The sequence below is a fragment of the Nesoenas mayeri genome (genome assembly GCF_963082525.1).
Source record: "Nesoenas mayeri genome assembly, chromosome: 20".
Lineage (NCBI taxonomy): Eukaryota > Metazoa > Chordata > Aves > Columbiformes > Columbidae > Nesoenas > Nesoenas mayeri.
The window spans coordinates 2142188-2166376 of NC_137569.1; the positions used below are offsets into that span (position 1 = coordinate 2142188).

The 24189-nt window shown below is 43.0% G+C and overlaps 1 protein-coding gene across 2 annotated transcripts in view; it reads left to right on the plus strand.

Annotated features, from left to right (window-relative positions):
• BCAS3 (BCAS3 microtubule associated cell migration factor) overlaps positions 1 to 24189 on the plus strand; it is a 282873-nt gene that overhangs the window by 72192 nt on the left and 186492 nt on the right. For both annotated transcript variants that reach the window (XM_080357114.1, XM_080357115.1), the window contains exons 15-16: positions 2350 to 2614; positions 13387 to 13537. In XM_080357114.1, coding sequence (XP_080213240.1) covers positions 2350 to 2614; positions 13387 to 13537 — 416 coding nt within the window. The remainder of the gene's footprint in view (positions 1 to 2349; positions 2615 to 13386; positions 13538 to 24189) is intronic.

Sequence of the window (24189 nt, forward strand, 5' to 3'; positions counted from 1 at the left end):
GGAAGAGACTAAAGAGGCCCCCGGTCTGTTCTGCAAATGCGGCCGAAAGGTGTCGGTTCGCAGGGAGATTTGTCGAGTCCCTTGCAGATATTTGTGGTTTGAGGGGAACACGCTGCTGCGAGGAGCACGAAACCATCGGGCGAGACAGAAATAGGTTGTGGTGGAGGCGGAACGGCGGAGGGAAGGCAGAGAAACGCGATTCCTCGAGGCCGGGACAGGGAGATGGTCCCAGACATCAGGAGGGGAATTTAAACCTGGGTCTGAAATGAACACCAAATATTAGGCAAACAGTGATGTGTACGGAGGGGTCACATCTATGGACAAGCGTGGATGTTCTTTGTGTTACTAGAAATTAGAAATCAGGGCCTTTAGGATTAGGATCGTATTGCGACAGCCTTAATGATTTTATTATAGAAGTCATCTTTCTGATGTAACAGAGAATGGTGATTTGTGTGCGGTTCTTACGTTTGATTTTGGCCAAAATTGCCTCTTTACACAGCAAGTATTGAAATACTCCTGGTGCCAGAGTTTTCTCAGTCTCCTCGTCTTTGAGGTTTCTTTTTTTGGCTCCTGTTAATCCCTGTGGGGTCTCTAATCCTTTCTGAGCAATCTATTAAGGTGAAACACTTCGTAGGCAAACCAGGAGCGTTAAACACCAGGACTTCACGTCAGTAATACCAGAATCGCTCCAAAGTGCTAAACCTGTCAGATTTGGGGGAGATTGTTTAGCGATATCATTAGCAGATCATTTGGATGTGTCACCGTAATTGAAACTCGCAGGTGTGTAGCGCTGGGTTTTAGTTTATCTGTGTAATGTTGATGGAGCGCTTTGCGTCCTGACGGCCTGTCAGCCAAATATCTTGTCACAAGACTTAAATCCTTTTTTTTAATCTCGAAGGCTTCAGGGCTCCATTGGAAACTTGCGCTTTGAATAGTTGCTGCTTTTGTCTGGAATAGCTGGAGTGCATTTCTGGAATATTTGTCAAGATTTTATCGGTGTTTACTCCAATTTGAGTACCCAGTGTATTGTAAAACTGGCTTCGGTGAAATCTTCAAGAGTTTTATTTAGTGTATGCTGTTTAATAATATAATGAAAACTAATCCTTTGTCTGTATGTTTGTTTGATGTGTTAAATCCCACTTGCTTACGTGGTTTTTTTTAGGCAGCTTTTACCTTGAAAAACATTTTTGGAAGAGTTGTTTTAGGGTTTTTCCTTCTCTGATAAATCATTTTAACACAGACTCGGTGTTTTCTCGACTTGTCTGCCAGTACGGAGCTGGGAACAAAATTTAATCTCTCCTTTAAAGCATTCCTGGAGGAACAAGAATTTGCTTTCCATCAAAGCGTTGTGTAAAGCACACTTAAAAGAGAATTAAATCCTTCTGGACTTTGTATCGGAGATCTATGCAAGGAGCTGCTATAGCAGAAAATATTTAGCTGGATTTTTACATTTGCTTCGAGACTGAGCATTTAAAGTTAAAGTCAGACCTGTGTTTCTCAGCTGGTGGATGAGTACTCGTATGCCTAAGAAGAAATCCAGCTGGGGTCTTCCCTGGGGCTTTAATAGCTGGTTAATAAAGATTGTTATGTGTCAAATTGAGTGGGTTTGTAGAGAAATGGCCAAAGTTGTTCGGTTTCCTCTTGACAAAATTATAAAGCCAAGAAAGAGCAGAGGTCCAGTGGTACCTGGATGGATGGAAGTGGCCCTGAGGGATAATCTGATAGTAGCGGGATGAGGGACCATCACAGAGAGCTCTCGAAAATACTGGCCATTGATTTTTGGTTTCTTATGTGATATGTAGGACATGGTAGTTCTGCTGCCTTAAAATACAGTTTTGAGTGCCAGTATTTGTCAAAACCAGGCGCAGTGGTGGGATCTCTCTTGTTCTCGTCCCTCCCTTTCCCCCTCTTTGTGTAATCTCTAGAAATTAAACTAAACAAGCAAATAACAAAACATGTAATTGAAAAAAGAAAACATACAATTGAAATGATTTCCCAACTCTTCTTAGAACTAAACTCTATTTGAAAATTACACCGAGCTCTTGTGGCTTTCTGTGGTACTTTGCAGCCTGCTCTGTTTTCAGAAACTTAGGCCTGTTAAGAAGAAAAATCTCAGGATATTTTGAAAAGTGCGCAAAATTTGGAACTGAATTATACTGTGTCTTATAATATGTACTGGATATTAAGTTAATTGGTTTATACACAAGAATTCAAGTTATTGCCTAAACTCGGGGGGGGGGGGGGGGGGGGTTATTCCCATTTCCAGGTAAGCCTGGCGTTAGTTTGAAACGTGATAGAGCGTTTTCCTTCGCGCGATGCGCACGCCGCTGACTGCGCTCCCTCCCGCAGGTGCAGGACATCTCGTTCAGCCACGACTGCCGCTGGGTGGTGGTGAGCACGCTGCGCGGCACGTCCCACGTCTTCCCCATCAACCCGTACGGCGGGCAGCCCTGCGTGCGCACGCACATGTCCCCCCGCGTGGTCAACCGCATGAGCCGCTTCCAGAAGAGCGCGGGGCTGGAGGAGATCGAGCAAGAGCTGACATCCAAGCAAGGAGGACGCTGCAGCCCCGTCCCGGGCCTGTCGAGCAGCCCGTCCGGCTCACCGCTGCATGGTAAATCCCTTTTATTTCTCATTTTCCACATTGTCAATAAACCTTCTCCCTCGAGTCGTGAATGCCTCTGTCCTCTAAGATGTTTCTGTACCTCCTGTGTAGCTGCTTGACTCGAAATTTGTTTCCTAAATCCCTTTGGAGATGCTGACCGAAAGATGTTCATAGTCTCTTTTGCCTTTTCAGTACTCTTAGGTACATTTGAAGTTTTGAATAGATTTGATGCTTTTTGTTTCCCCCCTAAAGAAAAAAGAACAGTTTCATTTGCTCTAGGATCTCAGGTTTGCTTCTTTGCTTTACTTTTAACTCACTCCATGACCCTCGGTAACTTTTATCCAGCTCATTTTGTCGATCAGCTTTCCACCACATAGCAAGAATAATAAACTCTGTGTTCCCAGTGTGTGGAATTAGTTGAAGTTTGTAGTTTTCTCCAAGAAGAGTAACTGTGACTTTCCTTAATCATCCCTTTAACTGCAGCTGATTATAATGGAAATAAACCCAGAGATCGTGTCCCGACCAGCACCATTGCCCTGGGACAAGTTGTTGAGTAAGTGACAGATTGAGAGCAGATTGTGATGAACTGGTTTTATTTCTGGAGGATTTTTTGTGTGGAGTTGTGTTATCATCATTTTCCTTTTATGTCCTTTGCAATCTAGAAAAGTTTTGATGAGCCCTAAGTTAGAGAAACTGATGTTAATCCTTCTGCCAATATTTCCTTTGCAGTACAATAGCATTACTACAACCTTAGGCCAAAAGTCCGGACTTGTGTGAGCAAAGCGCTTGCTTTTTATCTTTCCTTTTGATTAGCACTTGTAACCTATCGATGTTAACTTGTGATTAGCTTTTGTTCTTGTAAATATTTTCAGAGTTCAGGCTTTGTAATATTTTTCTCACTTGTTTTTTAACTCCTGGTTTCAAAATGAAACTGTTTGCTGTGTATATAGTAGCAAGGCCATCTATTTACATTCTGTTGGGAGGACCCTCGAACTGTTTGCCCACACAAAGCGGGGCCGTGCTGGCGCTGGGGATGAGTTCATTTCCAGATGAATCAGAGTTTGGCTCTGTTCTTTTTAGCAGGATGAAGTAAACTGTTAAATAGACGATGATAAAGAGAGATTTCCTTTGCACCTTTTATAGCTGTCACAGATTTTTGTTTGGGTTTTTCTGCCTGTTAATCCAGCGAGGTTGTATTTTTGTCATTCCGTTGCATTGCCAGAGCGCGTTGTCAGTAACATCTGAGCGCAGTTGGGAGCCTTTTATGGGATTTTACTATTATAGGACTTTTCTGATACGGGTTGCTTGTGGGGCTGAACATCAGGGTAGAATATGGCCTTATGTGACCTTTTTATTTGTATAAAATGTGGTTTATGGCACCTACCTGTCTCACAGGTGCACTGTGTGCATTAATGGATGAGGAGTTAGAACTATGGCCGTGATGATGTGAATGTATCCCTGTTGTCTTTTGGACACCGATATGAGAACAGCAAGGAGCGTTTAGCCATAAAAATTGTAATGCTTTGCTTGGCAGATCGAGAACCCTGTATTTCTAATTTTTAGTCTGCAAATTAAAATTTACAGTATGTTATTATCATTACTTCTTACCCCACCAATAAGTTAAGGTGTCTCCAGCTCTACTCAGAGGTTTTTCCTGTTGTTGACTGCAGGAGTTTCCAGTATCAGAACACACAATAACGTAGTAAGTTAAGCACACGTTGGATCTATAGCTACACACCCACACCTACTAAAGCCATTCAATAATATGATATTCTCTGAATTTGTCTTGTCATTTAGTTAGGGATTGAAGTATTTATGTGGATGGTGTAGTTTTGCCAATAGACCACTCATAATACACAGTGGTTGTTTCATATTTAATACCCGTGCTGAAATGGAATACATAAATTTAGAATTATGTAAAACTGTGTTGTTCTGTATGTATTGCAGTCAGACTTGTATTTAGCTCGTTCTAAATATTTTAGTGTAGCACATTTTTCACTGCAAAATCTTTTTAAATCTTAAAAATTGAGAAGGTTTCCTCTCACTTTTCCTTCATTGGTTACAATTGCAACATGATAAAAATCTAAGCATTGAACTGGAAGGTCAGTAAACACGCAGTCTCAGATGCTTTAAATATTTTCACATTACTTTTCACTATTTCTCAGAGTGAAACTCCTTTTATTAGAAGAATTCTTATGGGAAAGCAGAGTTGAAAGGCCTGACATCACCAGCCCTTCCTGAAACACAGATTGGTTTCCTTTAAGTAACACTCACTTAAGAAACCACCTATTTAGAGACAGGCAGACAAAAATAGTTTCCAAGAAAATTAACTGTATAATAACTTCAGGCAGTTCCTTTGCAGGGTTGAGCTCGGGAGCTGTAAACACCACTGGAAAACAGTCGTTTGAAAAGCATCCGTTAAGCTTTCATTTCTCTCTTTGTAAATTGTAGCTTCAATCACCAGAAAATAGGTTTTTTAATGAGAGTATAGAAACGATAAAGATGCGGAATAGGCCCATTTTTTTTTTAAGGTAGTTTTAATGTTGCGATTTGTTTAATCTTCCACAGTGTGATAATTGGGTAGTTTTGTTTAAACCTGCTTTTAAATAATTTATTTTCCAGCGTCACCTAGAACTCTTAAATTTGGCTAAAAATCCCTTGTGGGGGGTTTTTCCCGCCTCAGTGCTGAGGGCGGGCCTGCAGGGGGCGCCCTCCTCCCGGCCATGCCGCCCGACCCGCCCGCTGCAGCACCGTTCCGAGTCATAGTTATTCCTATTATTATTATTATTATTATTATTATTATTCACCTCTTCTGTCACAGCAGTGCATCTGAGTATTTTATAGTGCATATAACCTCATACCAAACAGCCCTAATAAGAACAAACCATCTTTTTTTGTTAACGAAGAATTACAGTCGCCGAGCTGCTCGTGTAAATCCTCCACTGGGCTGCCTGAAATGTGTGGTGGTTCTCCTGATTTCACACACTCATGCCGAGTTTCTCTTTACACTAAGAAGCCAATTGGAAGGAAAATAAATAGATTTACCTGGCGGGTGTTTTCTGCTAATGACTTTTGGAGCCTGTTGCTTCCTCTGGGAAGGTCGCAGGGTGTGCGAAGCCTCTTGGCCCTGCATCCAGAGCCCCCAGCCCGGGGTTACAGCCCCGATCGCACACGGGGTGCGGGGAGAAGGTACAAGCACCACTTTGGGTCCCGGCCAGGAGCTCACTGCTTGTCAATGAGCTGTGTTTTTAGCTGCCTTTTTTGGTTTTCTAATGGTCGGAGAATCAGTGGAGCGAAAGAAGTGTGTGGTGTATTTTGGATAGTTTCTGAAGTGGAAGGAAAAGCTCCGTTCCCTTCAGGTAAGTAGGGAAGTAGGCGAATAAATCCTGTCACAAGGGAAGCTCGTGTCTCTACATAAAGTGTTTTTGAAGCGGGTTTTGTAAGCGGTGTCGATCTGAGACTGCGGCAAATGTGTGTTTGCCTTTACATTTGAAAAAAGGTTGCGAGTATTCCAGATAAATTGAAAATTGAAGGCGACTGACATAGAAGGGAACGGCAGTTCTGGAGATGGGAAGTGTAAAAATAGATGGCTGAGCGATTTAGCGCAGCAAACGCTGGTCAGAGCAAGCGGAGCGGCAGGAGAATGTGATGTCCAATGGGTCAGGAGGAGAAGGGGTGGTGGAAGGCAAGGGGAGCTGCATTAGCACAGATGTGGGCGTCCCACTGACGTTTTCCAGTCAAGGTGTATGATTTCAGCCTTGGAAACATCAAACCGAAACCAAATTTCTATAGGGTTGGGGGTTGATGTGGCAGCTGCACGTCCTAGGAGAAGCGTTTACTGGATTTTTAAGTGTTTTCTCTGAAAATGACTTAATAAAATGATATTTTGGGATTCTATTGTTATTTCAATTTTTCCCTCATTTTACTTCCTCTTAATTTCCAGTAAAATCTCCCCAGTTAACCAGATGTATAAAGAACAGGCTGGTGTATTTCCTGCTCATACATCATGAGTAATAAAGGCATCCTACAGACTTCACATCGCTTTTGAATAGGGTTTTGCAGTTCTTGCCAGTTGGAAGTTGCTAAATAGCGATATTAGTGATGCACAAGAAGGAACGTGCTCAGCTGTGTTGTGGCTTCTCAGGATGCTTTATGTGTCCGCCCAGCACAATGTACACTTGCGTAGATGTGAACAGTGGTTTGAGGAGAAATGAGTCACCGAGATGGAGCTTTGACATGAGGAGCCAGCTGAGAAGAGCTGCTCGCTGAGGGAAGGAGGAGTTTTCTGGGTGATGTTGGTGTCCAAAGCACAGAAGGGAAAAGCTGGGATGGGGTCGGGAGGAGAGTCTGAGGGGTTTGGCACAGGGGGACAGCGTGCTCCAGAAATTTGTTGGTGGGTCAAGGAATGTAAGTGGCTCGAGGGGGCTGCCATCAGCAAAATGACAAAAAGTAGCTTTGCTCACCTGATACGAGCCCGTGCCAGGTTGGATCAGAAGGTGAGAAAGTAGAAGCTAGAGTTTTTCAAGAGACCATATCAGCGGAAGGAGGAGGTTCAAGTGTGGAGGGTGTTGTATGACAAGCAAGAGGGAAGGTGGAAGCATGTGAAGGTCTGTGGTCGTAACCAGCCAGGGAAGGAACAATCGCTCTATCTGCTGGACCTGCTGAGCTCAGGCCCAAACTCCTTGTGCTGCCCCAGCATGGGGTGTCCGGGGGGAGCCCCCATGTATGGGATCCGTGATTGATTGCGCAGTAAATGCTGCTGCTCCTGTTGTCTTGGAGGTTATTCTTAAGTAAGGCATTTAAATCAACTGTGCATTTTTGGTAGCCTGAAAAACGTAAACACTTTATGGAAAGAAACGTAAGCATTAAGATTGGAAATAAAATATACTTGTATCTTTCAAAAGGTTTATCTTTACACTTAAATATGCTGATTGGGCTTATTCTTTTTTGCTTAGTCTTTGTGGGCTGTTAAAATCTGTTGCTTTTTCCCATCTCAAGGAAATGCATCTTTGACACTTCTCATGACCTGAGTCACGATGCTGTCACAGAGCCAGAAAACATCCTGAGCGGTCATGGGGAAAAGAGCGGAGCAGCCGAGGGGTGCGGCGGGCGGGAGTGCAGAGATCGCTGCGCTCTGCTCCGGTTCCTGTTCTGGGGGTGTCTCAGACAAGCCATTTATTATCATTATCCATGGATATTATTATCAACTTCTCCTATGTAGTGGTTCTCAAGGCACTTTTTTTTTTTTTTTTGCATATCTTGCGATAAATACTGTGTGTTCAACCTGGGTTGAATTCGGATGCTAAAATATTTGAGCAAATTGTTGCAGCCAGAGGAAGCGAAATAAAGGTGTAGGTAAAAAAAAAACCCAAATGTATTAACATGTAGTTTATCGTCCATATAAATTCTAATATGCTATGCTGAGCCCTTTGGGGAAGGAGCTGCTATTCAACTGTCCCTATCTCCTCACCCAACACAGCTGCACACAGAGGTGTCCTTCCGAAATTCCCAGACCAGTCATTGTGCAGTTTCTAACCAAGCTGACCAGTTATTCTGTCTCTGTTGTCCTAATTAAAAAAGATAAAGGGTACATAATGATGATTTTATTCTGTATCATTTGGAAGAGAAGTCTGAGATGCCCAGATTTTCTACATTTCACAATGCTGCAGCGACTCGGAGTCATCCCTGGAAGAAGGCTTTGAGCTGAAAGCTGTGTTGATATGAATTATGACTGATAGACATGACAAGGGGCAGTAATCCTACATACTGCTTTTCTCAAGCGCTTCGGCATTGTTCCTGTTAGTAAAATTCCCGTGTGCAAGAAACTGGAGTAACAGAATCTCTACCCGGCACCTGGAAGCTGCTTGTACAGTAACCAGGTTAGTGGAGCGTGAAGCTGGAGCTCACGTAGCCCATTCCTGGAAGAGTTTGCAACAGTCCAGCGATGTGGTGGCTCCAGCCACAGCTTCTGCTCCAGGGCTGGCCTGGCATTGCACCTTCCCGCTGGTTCACAAAATACTCCATAACTACACCCGTAGTAGTTACAAGAGACTAATCATGCCGGTTTTTAACTCGTGAAGCGTTGAAGGTGCAAGTTCTGGTGCAGATATGATGATGTCTGGACCCCTCGCTGCCTGTGGCTGCCATTCATGGGAGGTGATCTAAGAGCAGAAAGGCCACGTTGGGTGATTTTGCTGGTAACCATCAGTGGAAACCAGGCAAAGTGTTGCTGCTGCCATGTTATGGCTGTGCTAAGCCCGGAGCCAACATCTGGAAACCACCTTGTGATGCTGTTGTGTCTTCAAGGAGAGTTTTGCCCATAAATGGACTTGAGCTTTGCACCAACAATATTTTTAGTTAAATCGACCTCAAAAGATGATGATTAGGCGAGGGTTGTGTGCGTGGTGGTGGAGGGGTTGTTTTCCAAGGAAAAAGGCACTGTGCAGCTCTTTGAGGAACTTTAGCACAGCAGACTGGTATCTGTCCAAAATGAGGAGGAGAAGCAGCAGATATTTGTGTCAGATTTTGAAGGAGGTATTTTTTACCCTGTGGATGTCCCTGCAGCTGCTGCCGTGGTACCTGGGCTCTGGCACAAGTGGCTGCTTCTCCTTTTTGATTCCCTTGCACTGTCAATGTCGTTTTGTTTTCCATGCAGGCAAAAGAATTAATACACATGGAGGGAGGCGAAATGGCCAGCTGTACATCAGTGGGTCTTGAAGTAAATGACAGGTTCAAATCCCAGCTCGAGGTTTGAACTGGTCTGTCCTAATCCATCTTTGGCCAGGTAGAGGTGACAGGTGGCAAAGGGGTCACGGTGGTTCCTTCTCTGTTCTACCCACCACGTGCCCTCCTGGATGCACAGCGGAGGTTCTGCTTTCTTAGGGTAAGAATGAGACTTAGTGTAGCTGTATTTCAAAAGGTTCAGGATCGAGCGGTTTTAAAACATTATGAAAACAACCAACTGCGTTATTTTCTCCCGTGCGTTTCAATGGGATCAAGTTTATGATAGGTTTTGGACCTGAACCAGTTTAGCTGAGAGAAAAATTTGCTAGATGATATGTGCATACATGCTGTAGCTAATACATAATTTTCTTCAGTGGATCTGATTGTATTGCAAATATTTAGGGTTAAAGTGTGAAATGAGGCTAAATTGGGTAAGATACAATTCAAGGAAATTGCAACGCAACCTTAGCTTAGAAACGATCCCTAACTAAAACAATTAGATTCCTGACTTTTTCTAGGAAAATGTGCAATGTTTTGCAAAGAAAGATAAAACATGTTTCACTGAAGAAAGCGCCGCTTGGGCAGTAACCGGCTCTGGGTGAGTGTCCAGCGCGGGTTCTCCGCTCGGGTCACAAGGCAGTGATTCTCAGCAGGGCGCCGCTGTTTCCTCTTCCGACTGCAGCCCATTACAGATTATACCGGAACATGGCTGAGAAAAGGTCAGAAACCGGGGTGAAAGTCTTGGAACTGAAGCTGGGAAGCTTTCCATTCTCATCCAGGAAACTTTGTGTATTGGATAAAAAGCACAGCAAAAATAAACCGCCACATCCATGACACTTCTGTTTTTCCTGCCCTTTTCTGTCTGCCGGTTTGAAATGATTTTATTTCCCTTGCGTTGGTGACTGTTTAGTTGAGGAATCTTCAGTATTGCACTGAACAGAAATAATGGCCAAACACAGTTCATTTTTGTGTAACTCGGCCTGCCCAGGATTGCGTAGCCTGGAGTTACTGCCTTTTTATTTACCAAATTAAAGATGTTTATATGTAGTGTTAATGTCACTAGATTACGCGGCACACTTTGAAATGCAGTCTGTTAAATATTGTGAGATATAAATGCTGATCAAGTGGGGTTTGAATGCTAATAACACCACGTTACTAAGCTTTTTGTATGGGAGTAACGAAAGAAAACTGGAAAAAAAATCAGCGTAGAATAATTTTATTATGACAGCGAGAGGTGCTGGATCGCACCTTAGTTCTGAATTCATTGAGGCTCTAAGTTGATGGGAAGAGGACAATTTTACTGTACTAGTTCCTTTCAGTTACTGAATATTTTTATTCACTGTCACAAGCTACTAAGTCTGGCACGTTTCCCTTTCATATCCAAAAATACATTTTGAAAACTCAGAAATGTGTGATTTGATCCAATGTTTAAATCTTGCGGTCATCCCTGAAGAGTATCGTATAGGTTTAGCCGTAGTTGTAAAGAAAATAATCATAAATAAAACTTGTAGCCATCGATAACTTCCCAACGGTGGTTGGCGGCGGGTGACAAGGAGCGCGGCCAGGCCGGACCTGGGAGCCGCTCCTGATGTCTTTTCCACAGACATCCAGCTTTGTCAAAACCCAGTAAATCTTGTGAAGTTTATTTTCCTTGTAGCATCTGTGTTTTATAATGGCGCATTTAATTTGTTATTTCTTTGTCTGCTGGGATTTCTTTTGTCCGGCGCTTTCGGGCCTCCCCTTTCTCGGCGGTGGCAGCGAGGCCGTTAGTGATGGCTGGTTTGGGAATAGGCCCCTCTGCCTGACAACAAAGCCCATTGTGTTGTTTTCTTTCTTCACTTTTATCCTCGATCCGTTTTCCCTTCGAGTATTTGTGGGATAACATGTGGCTCGTGTTTTGGGTGGATGATACGGTGGCAGTTTTGTTGCAGATTTTGAGCAAACGGGTCCTGAGGCCGCGCTGATGGGACTTTGTGTCTCAGCAGGCAACGCTGAGCCTAAAAATTTGTAGGATGTTGTTGCTACAATTAATAAAAAACTCTTAAGTGATGGCTTAATGCTGCAGTTCTGTGAGAATCCTTAAGTGCCTCGGCATTCCTCAACTTGTATGGAAATAGAGCAGCTCATCCTTGTGCAGGAAGGACATGTGTAAATGCCGCATTTCTCTGCATGCAAATATTCTATTGAATCAACGGAAGGTTTTGCATATGGAAAACTCCCCGGCCTTGGGAGCGGAGGGCACTGAGTAATTAAATGTGGCTCGAGAGAGACTGTTACAACACAGTCATTTGGTTCAGTAGTTCATAGTTAATCATTATATTCCTAACAAGTAAAAGAAAACAAATGACAGGCATTTGGAGCCCCCTCTGTGGCTCAGGGGGAACACAGGAGAGCGAGAGACTTGCAGAGCGGCCTTGGTTACATGCAACAGTAACTAATTAGAGAATAATGCAGAAAAGCATTCACACTCCTTTCTGCAAGAACCAAGAATGCGGTATGAAACTAATCTTAAGAAAAATAAATCGCATCTCAGTCTGAATTTAAACCTGAGCTCTTTTTTTAATATTTTTCCCCCTTTCCTGTTTCTTTTTACTCCGAGTTGGTGCAGGAAAATTGCTGTTAGTGAAATCTGCTCTCTGAGGCTTGAATAGGCTTGTTATTCATTAAAGCCTCGCTATTTCTCTTAAAATGTATTGACCAATGTGCGGGGCGGATACTTAACACAAAACACACTTTGTAATTTCATCATTTTTGTTATTGTGCTTTTCTAAGCTGCAGAGGTCTCTGGACTTTGGAGAAAAAACAAATAAAACCCCTAAGCTTACAGTTATATAGTATTAAAAGAAGAGTAAAGGAAGCATTGAGTGTCTTTAGGATGATGAGACATTCATTAAGAATTTTCCGCCTTCCTTTTCCTATTTTCAATCCATCTGAAGTACCATTAAGGCTTTTCAGGCAGCTTCCTGTGAGAAACCCTTTTCTGTGCTGTTTTTCTTCCTTGAAAAAAGGCGCCTGCTCTTCAGTCAGCTCGTATGGATTTGGCCTGGGATTTGTATAATATCTCTGTAGAATGCATCGGTTGTTTAGGAACCTAATTCCCAATATGGCTCCCTTTTGATTAAGAACAAAGCCAGCGTTTCACAGCATTATAGGAACACAGAAAAACAAGTTAATGATCTAAACCTTTTAATTCATGGTTGCTTGTCTGTTTTAAGTACTTTTGATTCTGTTATAAACAGACTGGCCCCTTTTTTTGTTTAACTTCTTTCTTTGGTTTCTTCACGTTTCTTTCTTTGCCGTTCATGAAATTTGTAGCTAGTTTCCTTTTCTAACTGAAAAATGAAAGGTTGTGACTACAGAATGATGCAGAAAGTAAGAAAGCGTATCTGGACTGGGCGCAAATCCAGCTCAGGCCTCTTTGAAACAAGCTAAATTTAGGGTTGGTGGGATCGTTTTGTTAGGTTTTCCCCTTCCTTTTTGAAGTACCTACACTTTGTTTTCTTCTTTTCTCAATGAACATAAGGTTTGTTGCTTCTTTTGATACTTTCGTAATTTTTACATGTAGCTTGGCTTTTTTATATATATATATATAGTTTCTTGTGATTTTCCTCCAGGCTGAGTTGAGCAGATTACTCTTATTTGTGCCTTTATCCGTAGCGACAACAGAAGCGACCTTTTCGGGACTTTCAGTTGCCAACACTGTATGTGCTACCTTAGGAAAATCGTTCCCTTCTAGATACTATTTTTGTTTTTAAATAGAGAATTGGAATCCAGAGCTTGGTCTTCAAATTGAACTTGGAAACTTTTAGGGGCACAGAACTGTCAGGCAAGCAGCAGCAGCATCAATCATTTCCCTTCCACGCAAGGAAATCTTAACCACGTATATAAAATTATTTGCTGCTTCCATTGTCGTTTGTTTTTTACCTGGAGATGACTTTTAAAGATATGTTTTTGATATGTTTTTGCTTGCAAGAGGCTTATCTCAGGTAGTCGTTAGAGATGATAAATGGAGGAAAAAATTCCAGTAATGTGTTTTATTACGTCTCTATCCCATCAAGGTAAATTGAACAGCCAAGACACTTACAATAACTTCACGAACAATAATCCTGGGAACCCTCGACTGCTGCCCCTTCCAAGTCTGACCGTGGTGCTGCCTCTCGCTCAGATCAAGCAGCCAATGACTCTGGGGACCATCACCAAGCGCACAGGGTGAGTGTCTCTGCACTGACCTTTCTTAACGTTCGTTATTACTATATTCGTGTTACTAGTGGTGCTTAGTTTTATTCCTTCTTTTAATTTCGCTCCGTGTCATTTAATGGCAACAGAATGGGGGTGGGGGGAAGAGGAGACAAGAAAAGCAGCATCAGATAAGTAAACAAAACCTGAAAACAAATGTCTCAAAACTGAGGAGGATTCGTTTGGGTGGGTCATTCCCGTGCAGTCTGCCATATGGGAAATACCGTACGCTGACAGCAGGAGAAGTTTCACACCAGGAACTGGTACGGAACACAAGCAGAGCTGTATTCAATCAGAATAAGTTATGGTTTTGCCTTTTTTTTTCTAGTACATTTGTTTATTTTGATTTCCAAACTTTTCAAGCAGAAATTATTTTTGCCTATCAGAAATGGAAAGCCAGTAAGCCAGGTTGAGTAGAAAGAGCAAACTTAATCCCGCTGTTTTCTTGACCTTATTTTTCCTCTGAAGTGCCTGCTCTGTACTATGAGACTCACGTGTGGACTTCCATTCCGGAGCCAGCTGCACTTTGGTACTTCTCCCTGTGCCACGATAAAGCACTTCAAAATATCTCTGCTAAATACATATACGTTGTAATAACTAAGAAGATTTTGTGAGCTCTCTAAACAATTTTAAGTAAATTGATACTGTTCAGCAGTTGATATTTTTCTCTTGCTAAATTTCGAATCTTTTTTGCGATTAATGCATAAAGCCACTGGCTGATTATTTTATATATATATATATATATATATATTTCCCTCTCACCTTTTTGTTGTTCAAAACCCTGAATATTTTCTAGTTAAAAGTCAATTCATTTACAGATTGCTTTTACATTTTTAAGCAAAATAGATCGCGTATGGCGTGTGGTTGGTTGAAACAGTTGCGAGTCTTACAGGTTCATAACGTTTTCCCTGTGTTGGCAGACGGGTGCAGGCGCTGTCTCGCTCGCTTCGGTGCTTTCTTGCTCAAACCCTGACAGGGAGGTGAATTTTGCCTTGTGTTTTGTGAACCGGGAATGATATTTCAGGCGAGAGCTCATAGACGTTCCCCCTCTCCCCGAGTAATTCCCATATTCTGTGCTTGAGCATTCAGGACACCCTGTAAAATGTGTTATTGCTTTGTTTAGTGCACTAAATACGCATGGCGATGATCTGAAGGCTATATATGTATTCGCATATATACGTGTGTCTATGTACATGTCTATCTAACAATCCAGTCCTGTTCTCACTGCTGGAAACAGGAATTTCATGCGGCTTGTTGAGCCAAACGTTGAGCTGCAAACACACAGTTGCTCTCTGCACATCAGTTCCTGAGCTTCATAGAAAATTGCCAATGGAACTTATGAAACAGTAAAGAAACAGCATGAGGGGTGGTGATGTGGTTTAACTTCTTCCACATCTACACTTTAATTGCTTATTTTTGCTTGTTTATTTCCTGCTTACCATTTAAATGCAGGTTAGGGACAAAGATTGTGCCAGCAATGGGGTGAATTTTGGAAGTATAGAGAAGTGTGGTCGCGGCCGAGGACGGGAGGGGAGGCGGGAGCAGGGAGAGGAGGGTGTGCAGGAAATACAGCTCTTGACACAGGGAAAATATCAAGAAGGTCACTCAAAGAGGACAGTCGGAGAAGGACAGAAATGTTATTCTGGGCTCTATTGGTCCTACAAGTTGAATAGACACTTAGAACTAGGAGGGACAAGACAGAAAGGAAATGAGAAGCCACCTGAGGCTCTGCCGGGGGAAGGTGAGGTGGGCTGAGCGGTGCCCAGGATGATGCTTTGGCAAAATCGCTTGCTTTGCAATAGTAATTCACACAGCGGCCTTTACAAAGGCTGTTTCCTTAATGCTGGGCTGATACCAGCAAACTTGCCTACAACTGTTGCAAATTGAATAAATCCGCATTATTTTATTTAATGTTTTATTCTTAAATATCATAAACGTATTCAGAGAGTGCTCATCATCATAGTTTTCTTTAAGTAAACCTGACTGTTCATGAACTGTCCCTGTCCTATTATTTTGTGTAATTTTTAAAAGTAATTAAGTTTAAAGTATTAGTGAGGCTTATGTAAGGGGGAAAACCACCGTCATGGGAAATACCCCGCTGTGTAAATAGAGTTTTCATGAATGAGGATCATCATTTTCAGCGAACCCCGCGTAGATGTGTGATGCGAAGCTGAGCGCTTCCTTCATTTGTTCTGCGTCCAAGAAATCGGATGAAAGTACACAAAATTAACATGAAAAGCCGCATTTGAAAGCAGGGATTTCAGAGGAATGCCTGGGATCCGAGAAGCCTGGCGTGCCTAAAATGACCAAATTGAGACAGCAGCCTTAACTTAAACCTCCAGGGGGCAAAGCGTGTGTTTAACATATTTAACATCTGCCCTCATATTTCTCGAAACACATAGCGATGTGAGTCTGTACAGTGTAATATTTAGACAGGACAGGGACCATCTGCCTCTCCCTGGAAGTGTGGGAGGCGCGAATCGCGGCGAATGGCAGCGGACAGATGTATTTACACCTACGTGGGCAGCACCTCTGAGCGCCGCTGCGGGGAACGAGGATCCCGCGGGAGCAGCTGCTGAACCGTGTGCTCGCGCAGCGATCCCAGGACGCGGGTTCGCTATCCGGCAGGTCTTCCAATCCCTCAGAGCACATCCCCTGCTTTTAAAGAATTCAACATTTTATCTCTCGCAATACATTTCTAGAAGTGGAAAGCAAGGCTGAAAGAATACCATATAATCAGCAGTTCTGGATTTGTCAGTTTACTATTAACGTATCAAAAGCCTTTTTAATACTAGACATCTTAATTAAATTTTTGTGGATTTTCTTAAGCAAAAAATCAAGTTGTGAGGGGTTTTTTGGTTTTTTTTTTCTGCTCGTCTCCAAGACAGCAAAATATTTTTCAGGTACTGAAAGGACTGATCGGTGCTCTTAATACCGTCTGTCTCAAGCAGAGCTGCAGAACTGCAGAGCGCCTCATTTTACTTGACAAGTGGAATGGCAGTAAATTTTTAAAAGTGTTTGCTGGAGCCCTATGGGAATGAAAGCCCAAAATCTGGGGTTGTGTCGTTGTGCGCTGCTCATCACAGATGCTTTTATTTCCTCATTCAAACTTGTGGGGTTTGGAACATTTTCCGATCAGTCATTAAACTCCCTTATTCTGAGCGAGACTCAGGTCTCAGCGCTCAGTACCGCCCAGCGTTGCCGTCCCGCTCGTGTCCTTGTTCCCTGTCCTCGGCTTCTTCCTCTGCTTGTTCAGGTCTCTCATTGTGATTCCTGCACCTCCACGAGCCGCTTTGGTTTTGTCCCTGTATTTTGTCATCCCATTGAGTCGCTTTCCCGCAGCTCGTGTTCTCAGCACATGCCAAGGGACAGACAGGTTTTCCCAAAGGGGCTCCAACACTGATGAGTAGGGAGGTGTCTTAAGCTTTAAAGATTAGGGGGTGTAAGACAGTAAAAAAAGCTAGATTTAATAAGTCTTTCTATATCTGTGCCTCAGTTTCCCTCTCAACATTTTAATAGTAATGCTGAGTTCCTTCTCAAGTCTGGTGAATGGGTTAATTCATTGCTCGTTCACAAAGAGCTTATAGATTTGAAAGGGGAGGAACTGTACGATCCGTCTCATGCTGCTCTATAACCAGCCGTGAATCAGGGGGTGTTGAAGACAGCTTTGTGCTTTGCAATAGCTCTATAAACGTTCCTTGTGCTTGTGGCTTGAGTTGGAGTGAGTTTCCCCTTTGGAAGAATGTGGGGACACAGACGAGCTCTAATAAGAAGGAGGGAAAGAAAAGATACAATAATTGCCCCGAAAGAAAAACTCTCGTCAAAGTTGGCTTCTCAGACAGCAGCACTTGTTTTCTCTTTCTCCAGGGATGTGGTTGTTATATTTGTATCATACTTCATGCTCAGATTCATTACAGCTCTAGTGACACCAGGATGGAACCTGCATTAGTTGGGTCTTGTCAAAACAGAGACATCCAAAGTACCGTGTAGGTGAAGGAATGAAACTGCTTGTTTTGGGGTAATTTTCCATCCAAAAGATTTAGAGAGTGTGTTTTTAAACAGGGAACTCTATCCATTCTTCATCCCATCCCTCATTCCACCCCCAACAGGGAAGGGGGAAAGTACCTGAAGTGTCTGATGCAATTTTATCATTTTAGTGTCTTTATATTATACGTGCTGAATATCTCTGATACCCATTTGTTTTGGTTTTGACTCAGAGAGCTTAATTTAGCCCAGGTTCTACTACTGAAGCAAGCAAAAACAGGGAGTGCAAAGTTATGATGTCATGATATAATCAAGAAGGAAAAAGCAATTAAAAAAGTCAAGAAAAAAATGAAAACCTGAAGGTAAAGAATACAGAGGCAGGGCAGCTCTTCTGCGTGCTGCACCCAGACATTCAGCCCATTGCTCTCTTGTTTTTGGGTCACCTTTAGCTTTTATAATACATTTTGGTAATAAAGCAACTGTTGTAATGATTTGTAATGGATACGAAATACATTTATCCGCATTAAACTTTGTTCAGCTGTCACTAGTTATGAAAGGATTCTCACTAAGGCAGCACATAGTGATGAGTGTTCGAGTCGCTGGGTATGGCGCAGCTTATTGAAAGCTCAAGTAGTTTTTACTAAACACGATAACACAAAATCAAAGGATGTTTCAGTTTTTTTGCCGAAGCTCAGAATCAGCCGAGAGGTTTCTGTTGGAGCTTGGAGTGGTAAATCAGCCTCATTCCGCGGTTCTCCTGGGGAACGTCTTGGTCGCTGTGGGTTTTCGCGGCGTCGCTCTGGTGCTGTCGCCCAGCGCAGCCCATCTGCTGCTGTCTCTTCAGGGCTGGGTTCTCATTCCTACATCCCCCTCTCTCTCAGCGAACAATCCGCACTGGGTGAAGGAAATAGCCCAAAACTATTGCTTATATAAATATCATAGGGAGAAAAAACGGTCATCTGAAAAGAAACGACGTCTCGTGAGGATGGAGGGAGAGGCGATTTGTCTCGCACGCCTTTTGAGACTCTAGTGTAGTCTTGTGACATCCAATTACATTTACTTCATGATACATTAAAAACAAACAAAGCCTTCCGTTGAAGCACGTATCCACCTGGGTCAATTTGTAATTAAAACAGATAATTTGTTATCAGGTCAACATAGTATCAGGCCAACATAGTATGTAATCAGGTCAACGTAGTATGTTGTGCAAAAAGATTTCAAACAAGGCCTTTGTTATCTTCTGAAATATTCTGATGAGCTCAGCTAAATGTCATTTACCTCCTTCTTGCTGACAGAGAAACTGAGGCAGAGAGGGGAAAAAGGGATTTGCCAAAACATCCAGGATCATAAATGAGAAATTCTAAGCTCCCAGTCAGATTCGACCGCTCACCCGTGGCTCTCCACACTGACACTAGACAGGTTCTAGGTTTTAAATGATATTGGCTATGGATTATGTAGAAGACTCACCTTTCCATGAAATATCTCGACGGTGCAACGGGCTGATCTTCTCTGGAGCCGTTAGAATGGCTTTCAGCTCAGGGACGGAGTGTGGTGACTCTGCGGATCATATTAATGACATCAAATAAATTTGCAATAGCCGAGGGTTCTCTTGCCCACATTCAGTGCAAGCTTGCAGGTGGGGGAATATGATTGCTGTGTCATAAAAGATTTTTAATTAAATAGTGTGTTTCTGTCCCGGGAAAAGGGCTGAGTCAGTTCCTGGAAAAGCTTGTGCTTGTACCTGTGCTTGTTTTTATGTAGGACTTGCCTCTTTTCAGTCCATTTCTAGAACCGTCCCACTCAGACCTTCAGTGTTTCAGAGCAAACACCCACCTATTTGTTGCTTTTGATGCTAATTGCCTTTTTCTCCGAGTTCTGCCTGTATTGTCCGTTGAAGGCTGTCGGCAGGTTTCAGGAGACCTGAGCTGGCCCGACCTCAGGCCCGGGGTTCGAGTCCTTCCTGTGGGTTTGCGTTGTCTGGGGGCCGTTCCGTGAGCATCAGCATGTTGGTTAATTCAAGGTCTCATTTCTTTCAGGGCATCATGAACGGTGATAAAAAACTCTTTTGTTTACCTTCTGCATAAATCTGAATAGCATGATATACAGTGTACTTGTTGGTAATTGAGTTCTCATCTAATTTCTGTGCATTTTTCCCCTTTACGTGAAGACCTTACCTGTTTGGAGCAGGATGTTTTTCCATAAAAGCTCCATGGTGAGTTCCCGGTTCGAACCCAGCATGCCTATAATTCATTTGCTGTCCTCACTGAAAATAACTCTGTGCTTAGACTTTTTAATTTGGGATTTCTCTTTTTTTAATTCGTTTGCTTGCATGGCTGATCCATAGGTGGAAGCGCTGCATAACTTCACTTTTCAACTATGGATGTGTGTTCACCATCAAGCATTGTCAAAGAAATGCATTTGCTTTTGGTTTTTTCTCTTTTAATTTTGAGAGGGTGTTTAATTTTTAAGTAGCAGAGAAGTTGAGAAAATGAATTATTTTCCAGTGGACAAAAATTATGACAATATCTTTCCAAAGCAATGCTCTATTTTTCCTCTATAGCTTCCTTTATTACTGTAGCGCTGAGTTGCTTACAGACAGAAACCATCAGTGATGGCCTCTTGAAAATGAGCCAGATCAGCAGTGAGCAAAGTGCTGCAGGAAGAGAGATGAAGCGAGTAAAACGGGTACTGCAGAATCATAATAAAACAAGCTTATCACACTGGGGGAAAAAATAAACCACAGTTCTGTTAAAATCAGGATATATGAGGTAGAAATACAAAGGGATTTTGGTTTTAATATGTAAACTTGCAGCATGTTACAAAAGTAGAGACAGAAGAGATGTGAACAAGTTTTGGTGTGTTGGAGCTCAGTTCAGGATGCACATAGTGCTACCAATGGGGGTCAGGAAGCAAGAATGGAAGAAGTTTGGACATCTTGCAACTTGGAAAATGTAGAAACTTTCAGCTAGGAGATATAGATAGATATTTTTTATTAGTTGTTGTTGTTGGGGGGGTTGTGTATGGCTTTTGTGTTGTTTTGTTGAGGTTTTGTTTGTTTGTTTTTAATTTTAAGTCTAGCTAAGACACTTGTCAGCTATATCTATCCACATCTGGTAGAATATTTGTGTGTGGCTCTTGTTCCTACCGCTCACAGTTTGTTCCTTGTGTATCACCCCCTGTGTCTCTGTCTGCAGCAGAAGGAACGTCCTGGGAGCTCCGTTAGGACACAGGGTTGTTAAGCAGGAGCTAAACCAAAGCTGGGAAAGCAAAGACACTAAATATAACCCTAAAGAAAAGAAGGTGACAGTGCCTTATTCCTAGAAAATACCTGTTCACTGCAGTAGTTCTCAGAACATTTCTAGATGTATTTTACACAGCACTTGGGAATTTCGTGATCTAAGAACAGCGAGGGCCCTGGGTGGAGAGTTTTGCAAATGGGTTTTGTCTTAGAAATGGACGTGTCGGTCTCTGCACGGAGCAGCGGAGACTCTTGTCAACCAGAAATGGTTTTCGATTGAGACAAGATTAAAAGGCTTAGATTAAAGAGGAGGATATACGAAATAGACTCAAAAATTGTTGCCTGTCTTTCACAAGACTCTTTTGTGGTTTGTTTAGTGCCAGTGCTAGCTCAGAAATATGGGCTTTGCTGGCCTGCAGAGAAATGCAGATAAAAAACACGCTTTGGGTGGGGGAAGAAATCATGTTGTTTCCATTAAGGTCTTAATGAGACCTAAAATTGTGTAAACAAAATGGATGGAGATTTGACAGTTGCTGCCTGGTGAATAAAGGAGCCTACCATTGCCTCTCCTGCCTTTTCTTGCTGTTTTCATCATTTGGCAACTGGAAACATGCCTTTGTTTTCTTGTTTAAGGCACGGTGATAAATTGATTGAAATGTATGTATTTTGAGGCAGATATACTTTTTCAGTAATTGCCTGTGCAATTGCAAATTCCATGCAGTATTTTTCTCTTGCTGCTGCTTATATAGTCTCGGTGAAACTTTTACCTTCAGCAATCATCTCTGTTTCCATTTCGGTGGGTTTAGCTGTGGAGTTGTGGATAAGGGCTTTAGGGTTTGTGAATCTGATGGATTTGAAGCCTCTTTGTTGGGAATATAAAATCACTGTGTGATTCCCAGGCTGCATTTTCTTCTTTCTTTTGCTCCCACCACTTTTTGTGCCATTTCAGTGGAAAACGTTTACGTCTGTTTTTCTTTGGACACGTATATATCTGCATCGCAGTGCTCCTCCATTTATAATGGAAATAATCCTCCAAAATTCTGGTAGAATAGTTAATTCGTATCAACAACACACATTTCCCCAAGTATGGTGGTATTTGGCTTTAACTTGACTTTAGTGGGTGACATTGTCATTCCCTTCAGCTGGGGAAGGTGAATGTCAGTGGTTGGTAACAAATGGCACAAATATTGGCTTCAGTTGAGGTGCAGAACAAGAACTGTGTCATTAAAAGGGGTTTTAATTACTACTGTAGTCCTGCCGTAGATACAGATACAACTGGGATGAAAATACAGCCGGGTGTCCTGGAGTTGTTGGTGTAGTTACACAGTTGGGATACGCAGCCGAGAAGGAGAACGCGACTCTTTATCCCACTTGGTTCTCAAATCCGGAGCTGTTGTTTCTCATGGGGGACAGGAATCCTAAGGGTGGGTGTTCTGGTTCCATTAGCATCACTTGCTTGGTTCCAGTGTTGATTCCCAAAGCCCTGCACTTCTTCCTGCATCGCAACCCCTTCCAGTGAAAATATGCGACAATCTTGAAAGTTAGCGTGTTGTGAAGATTCTTTTAAATCAAACGTTTTTAAAAGTGAGGCCAAATCTGCTTTAATTTCAATTCTTGGAATAATTTATGAAGTGCTGACAGGCTAAGAGCAAGTAAAGAGCAGGAGTTCGTAGCAGAAACAAGTCATTCAGCACCTGCCTTCAGCATTATTGTTTTGTTATCATTTATAAAGCTGAGAGGGTGTTTGCATCTACAGAATAATGAGGATTTATAGTTTTCACGTTGTTAAAATATCACAATGGCATGAGAATATATTTTCTTAATGGCATTACTGTTACTGAAAATAAGTGGGCTTTGGAGGTTTCCTGAAAGAAACAAAGTTGAGTTGGAATGTATTGATGAAAACTCAGGGCTGAAGTAAAATGGTGATAAAATGAAAGATTCCTGAGTTACAATGGTTGTCAGAATAGACTTGTTGACATCTCAGCAGGTTTTGCAGAACTATGTCTAAACCAATATGATGTGCTAGTCTCTTTTTTTTTTTTAATTTGTCTTGATTAAGTTCAACCACATGAGTAATCTTGTTTTCCAAGGTCTGCTCTTGCTGGCTATGAAACATCATTCCCGAAGGGCAAATGTTTTGGCACTGAAACCAACACTTCAACGCATCCCTGCAAGATGTACACCTTAAAGACATGGTGTGAATACAACAAAACTTGGACCTTTTCCTCGAAGGTTGCTTAGAATTGTATTGGGTTGAGTGTAGGTCTTGAGACTAAGAGTGCGGGGAACCCCACAGAAAGGTACTGTTGTGGTTCCAGATTCTGTCGCACTTAATGGTTGAAGAAATGGCAGAGCGGTGGATGTGATCTACCTTGACTTGAGTGAGGCATTTGACATAGTGTCCCACAGCATCCTCACAGCTGAACTGAGGGAGTGTGGGCTGGATGAGCGGGGAGTGAGGTGACTGTGAACTGGCTGAAAGGAAGAAGCCAGAGAGTCGTGGTCAATGGGGCACAGTCCAGTTGAGGCCTGGATCCAGTGCAGTGCCTCAGGGGGCAGTGCTGGGGCCTGTATTATTCAATATATTCATCAACGATTTGGACGAGGAAATAGAGTGACTGTCAGCAAGTTTGCTGATGACACCAAGCTGGGAGGAGTGGCTGACACTGGAAGCTGTGCTGCCATCAGAGACCTGGACAGGCTGGAGAGTTGGGCAGGGAAAAATGCAATGAAATATAACAAGGGCAAGTGTAGAGTCTTGCATCTGGGCAGGAACAACCCCAGGTTCCAATGTAAGTTGGGGAATGACCTATTAGAGAGCAGCGTAGGGGAAAGGGACCTGGGGGTCCTGGGGACAGCAGGATGACCATGAGCCAGCACTGGGCCCTTGTGGCCAGGAAGCCAATGGGACCTGGGGTGGGTTAGAAGGGGGTGGTCAGTAGGTCAGAGAGGTTCTCCTGCCCCTCTGCTCTGCCCTGGGGAGACCACACCTGGAATCTTGTGTCCGGCTGTGGCCCCTCAGTTCCAGCAGGACAGGGAACTGCTGCAGAGAGTCCAGCGCAGGGCAACAAAGATGCTGAAGGGAGTGGAGCATCTCCCGGGTGAGGAAAGGCTGAGGGAGCTGGGGCTCTGGAGCTGGACAAGAGGACACTGAGGGGTGACTGCATTCATGTTTACAGATATCTAAAGGGTGAGTGTCAGGAGGATGGAGCCAGGCTCTTCTCGGTGACAACCAATGATAGGACAAGGGGTAATGGGTTTAAGCTGGAACATAAGAGGTTCCACTTGAATTTGAGAAGAAACTTGTACCTGGTGAGGGTGGCAGAGCCTGGCCCAGGCTGCCCAGGGGGGTTGTGGAGTCTCCTTCTCTGCAGACATTCCAACCCGCCTGGACACCTTC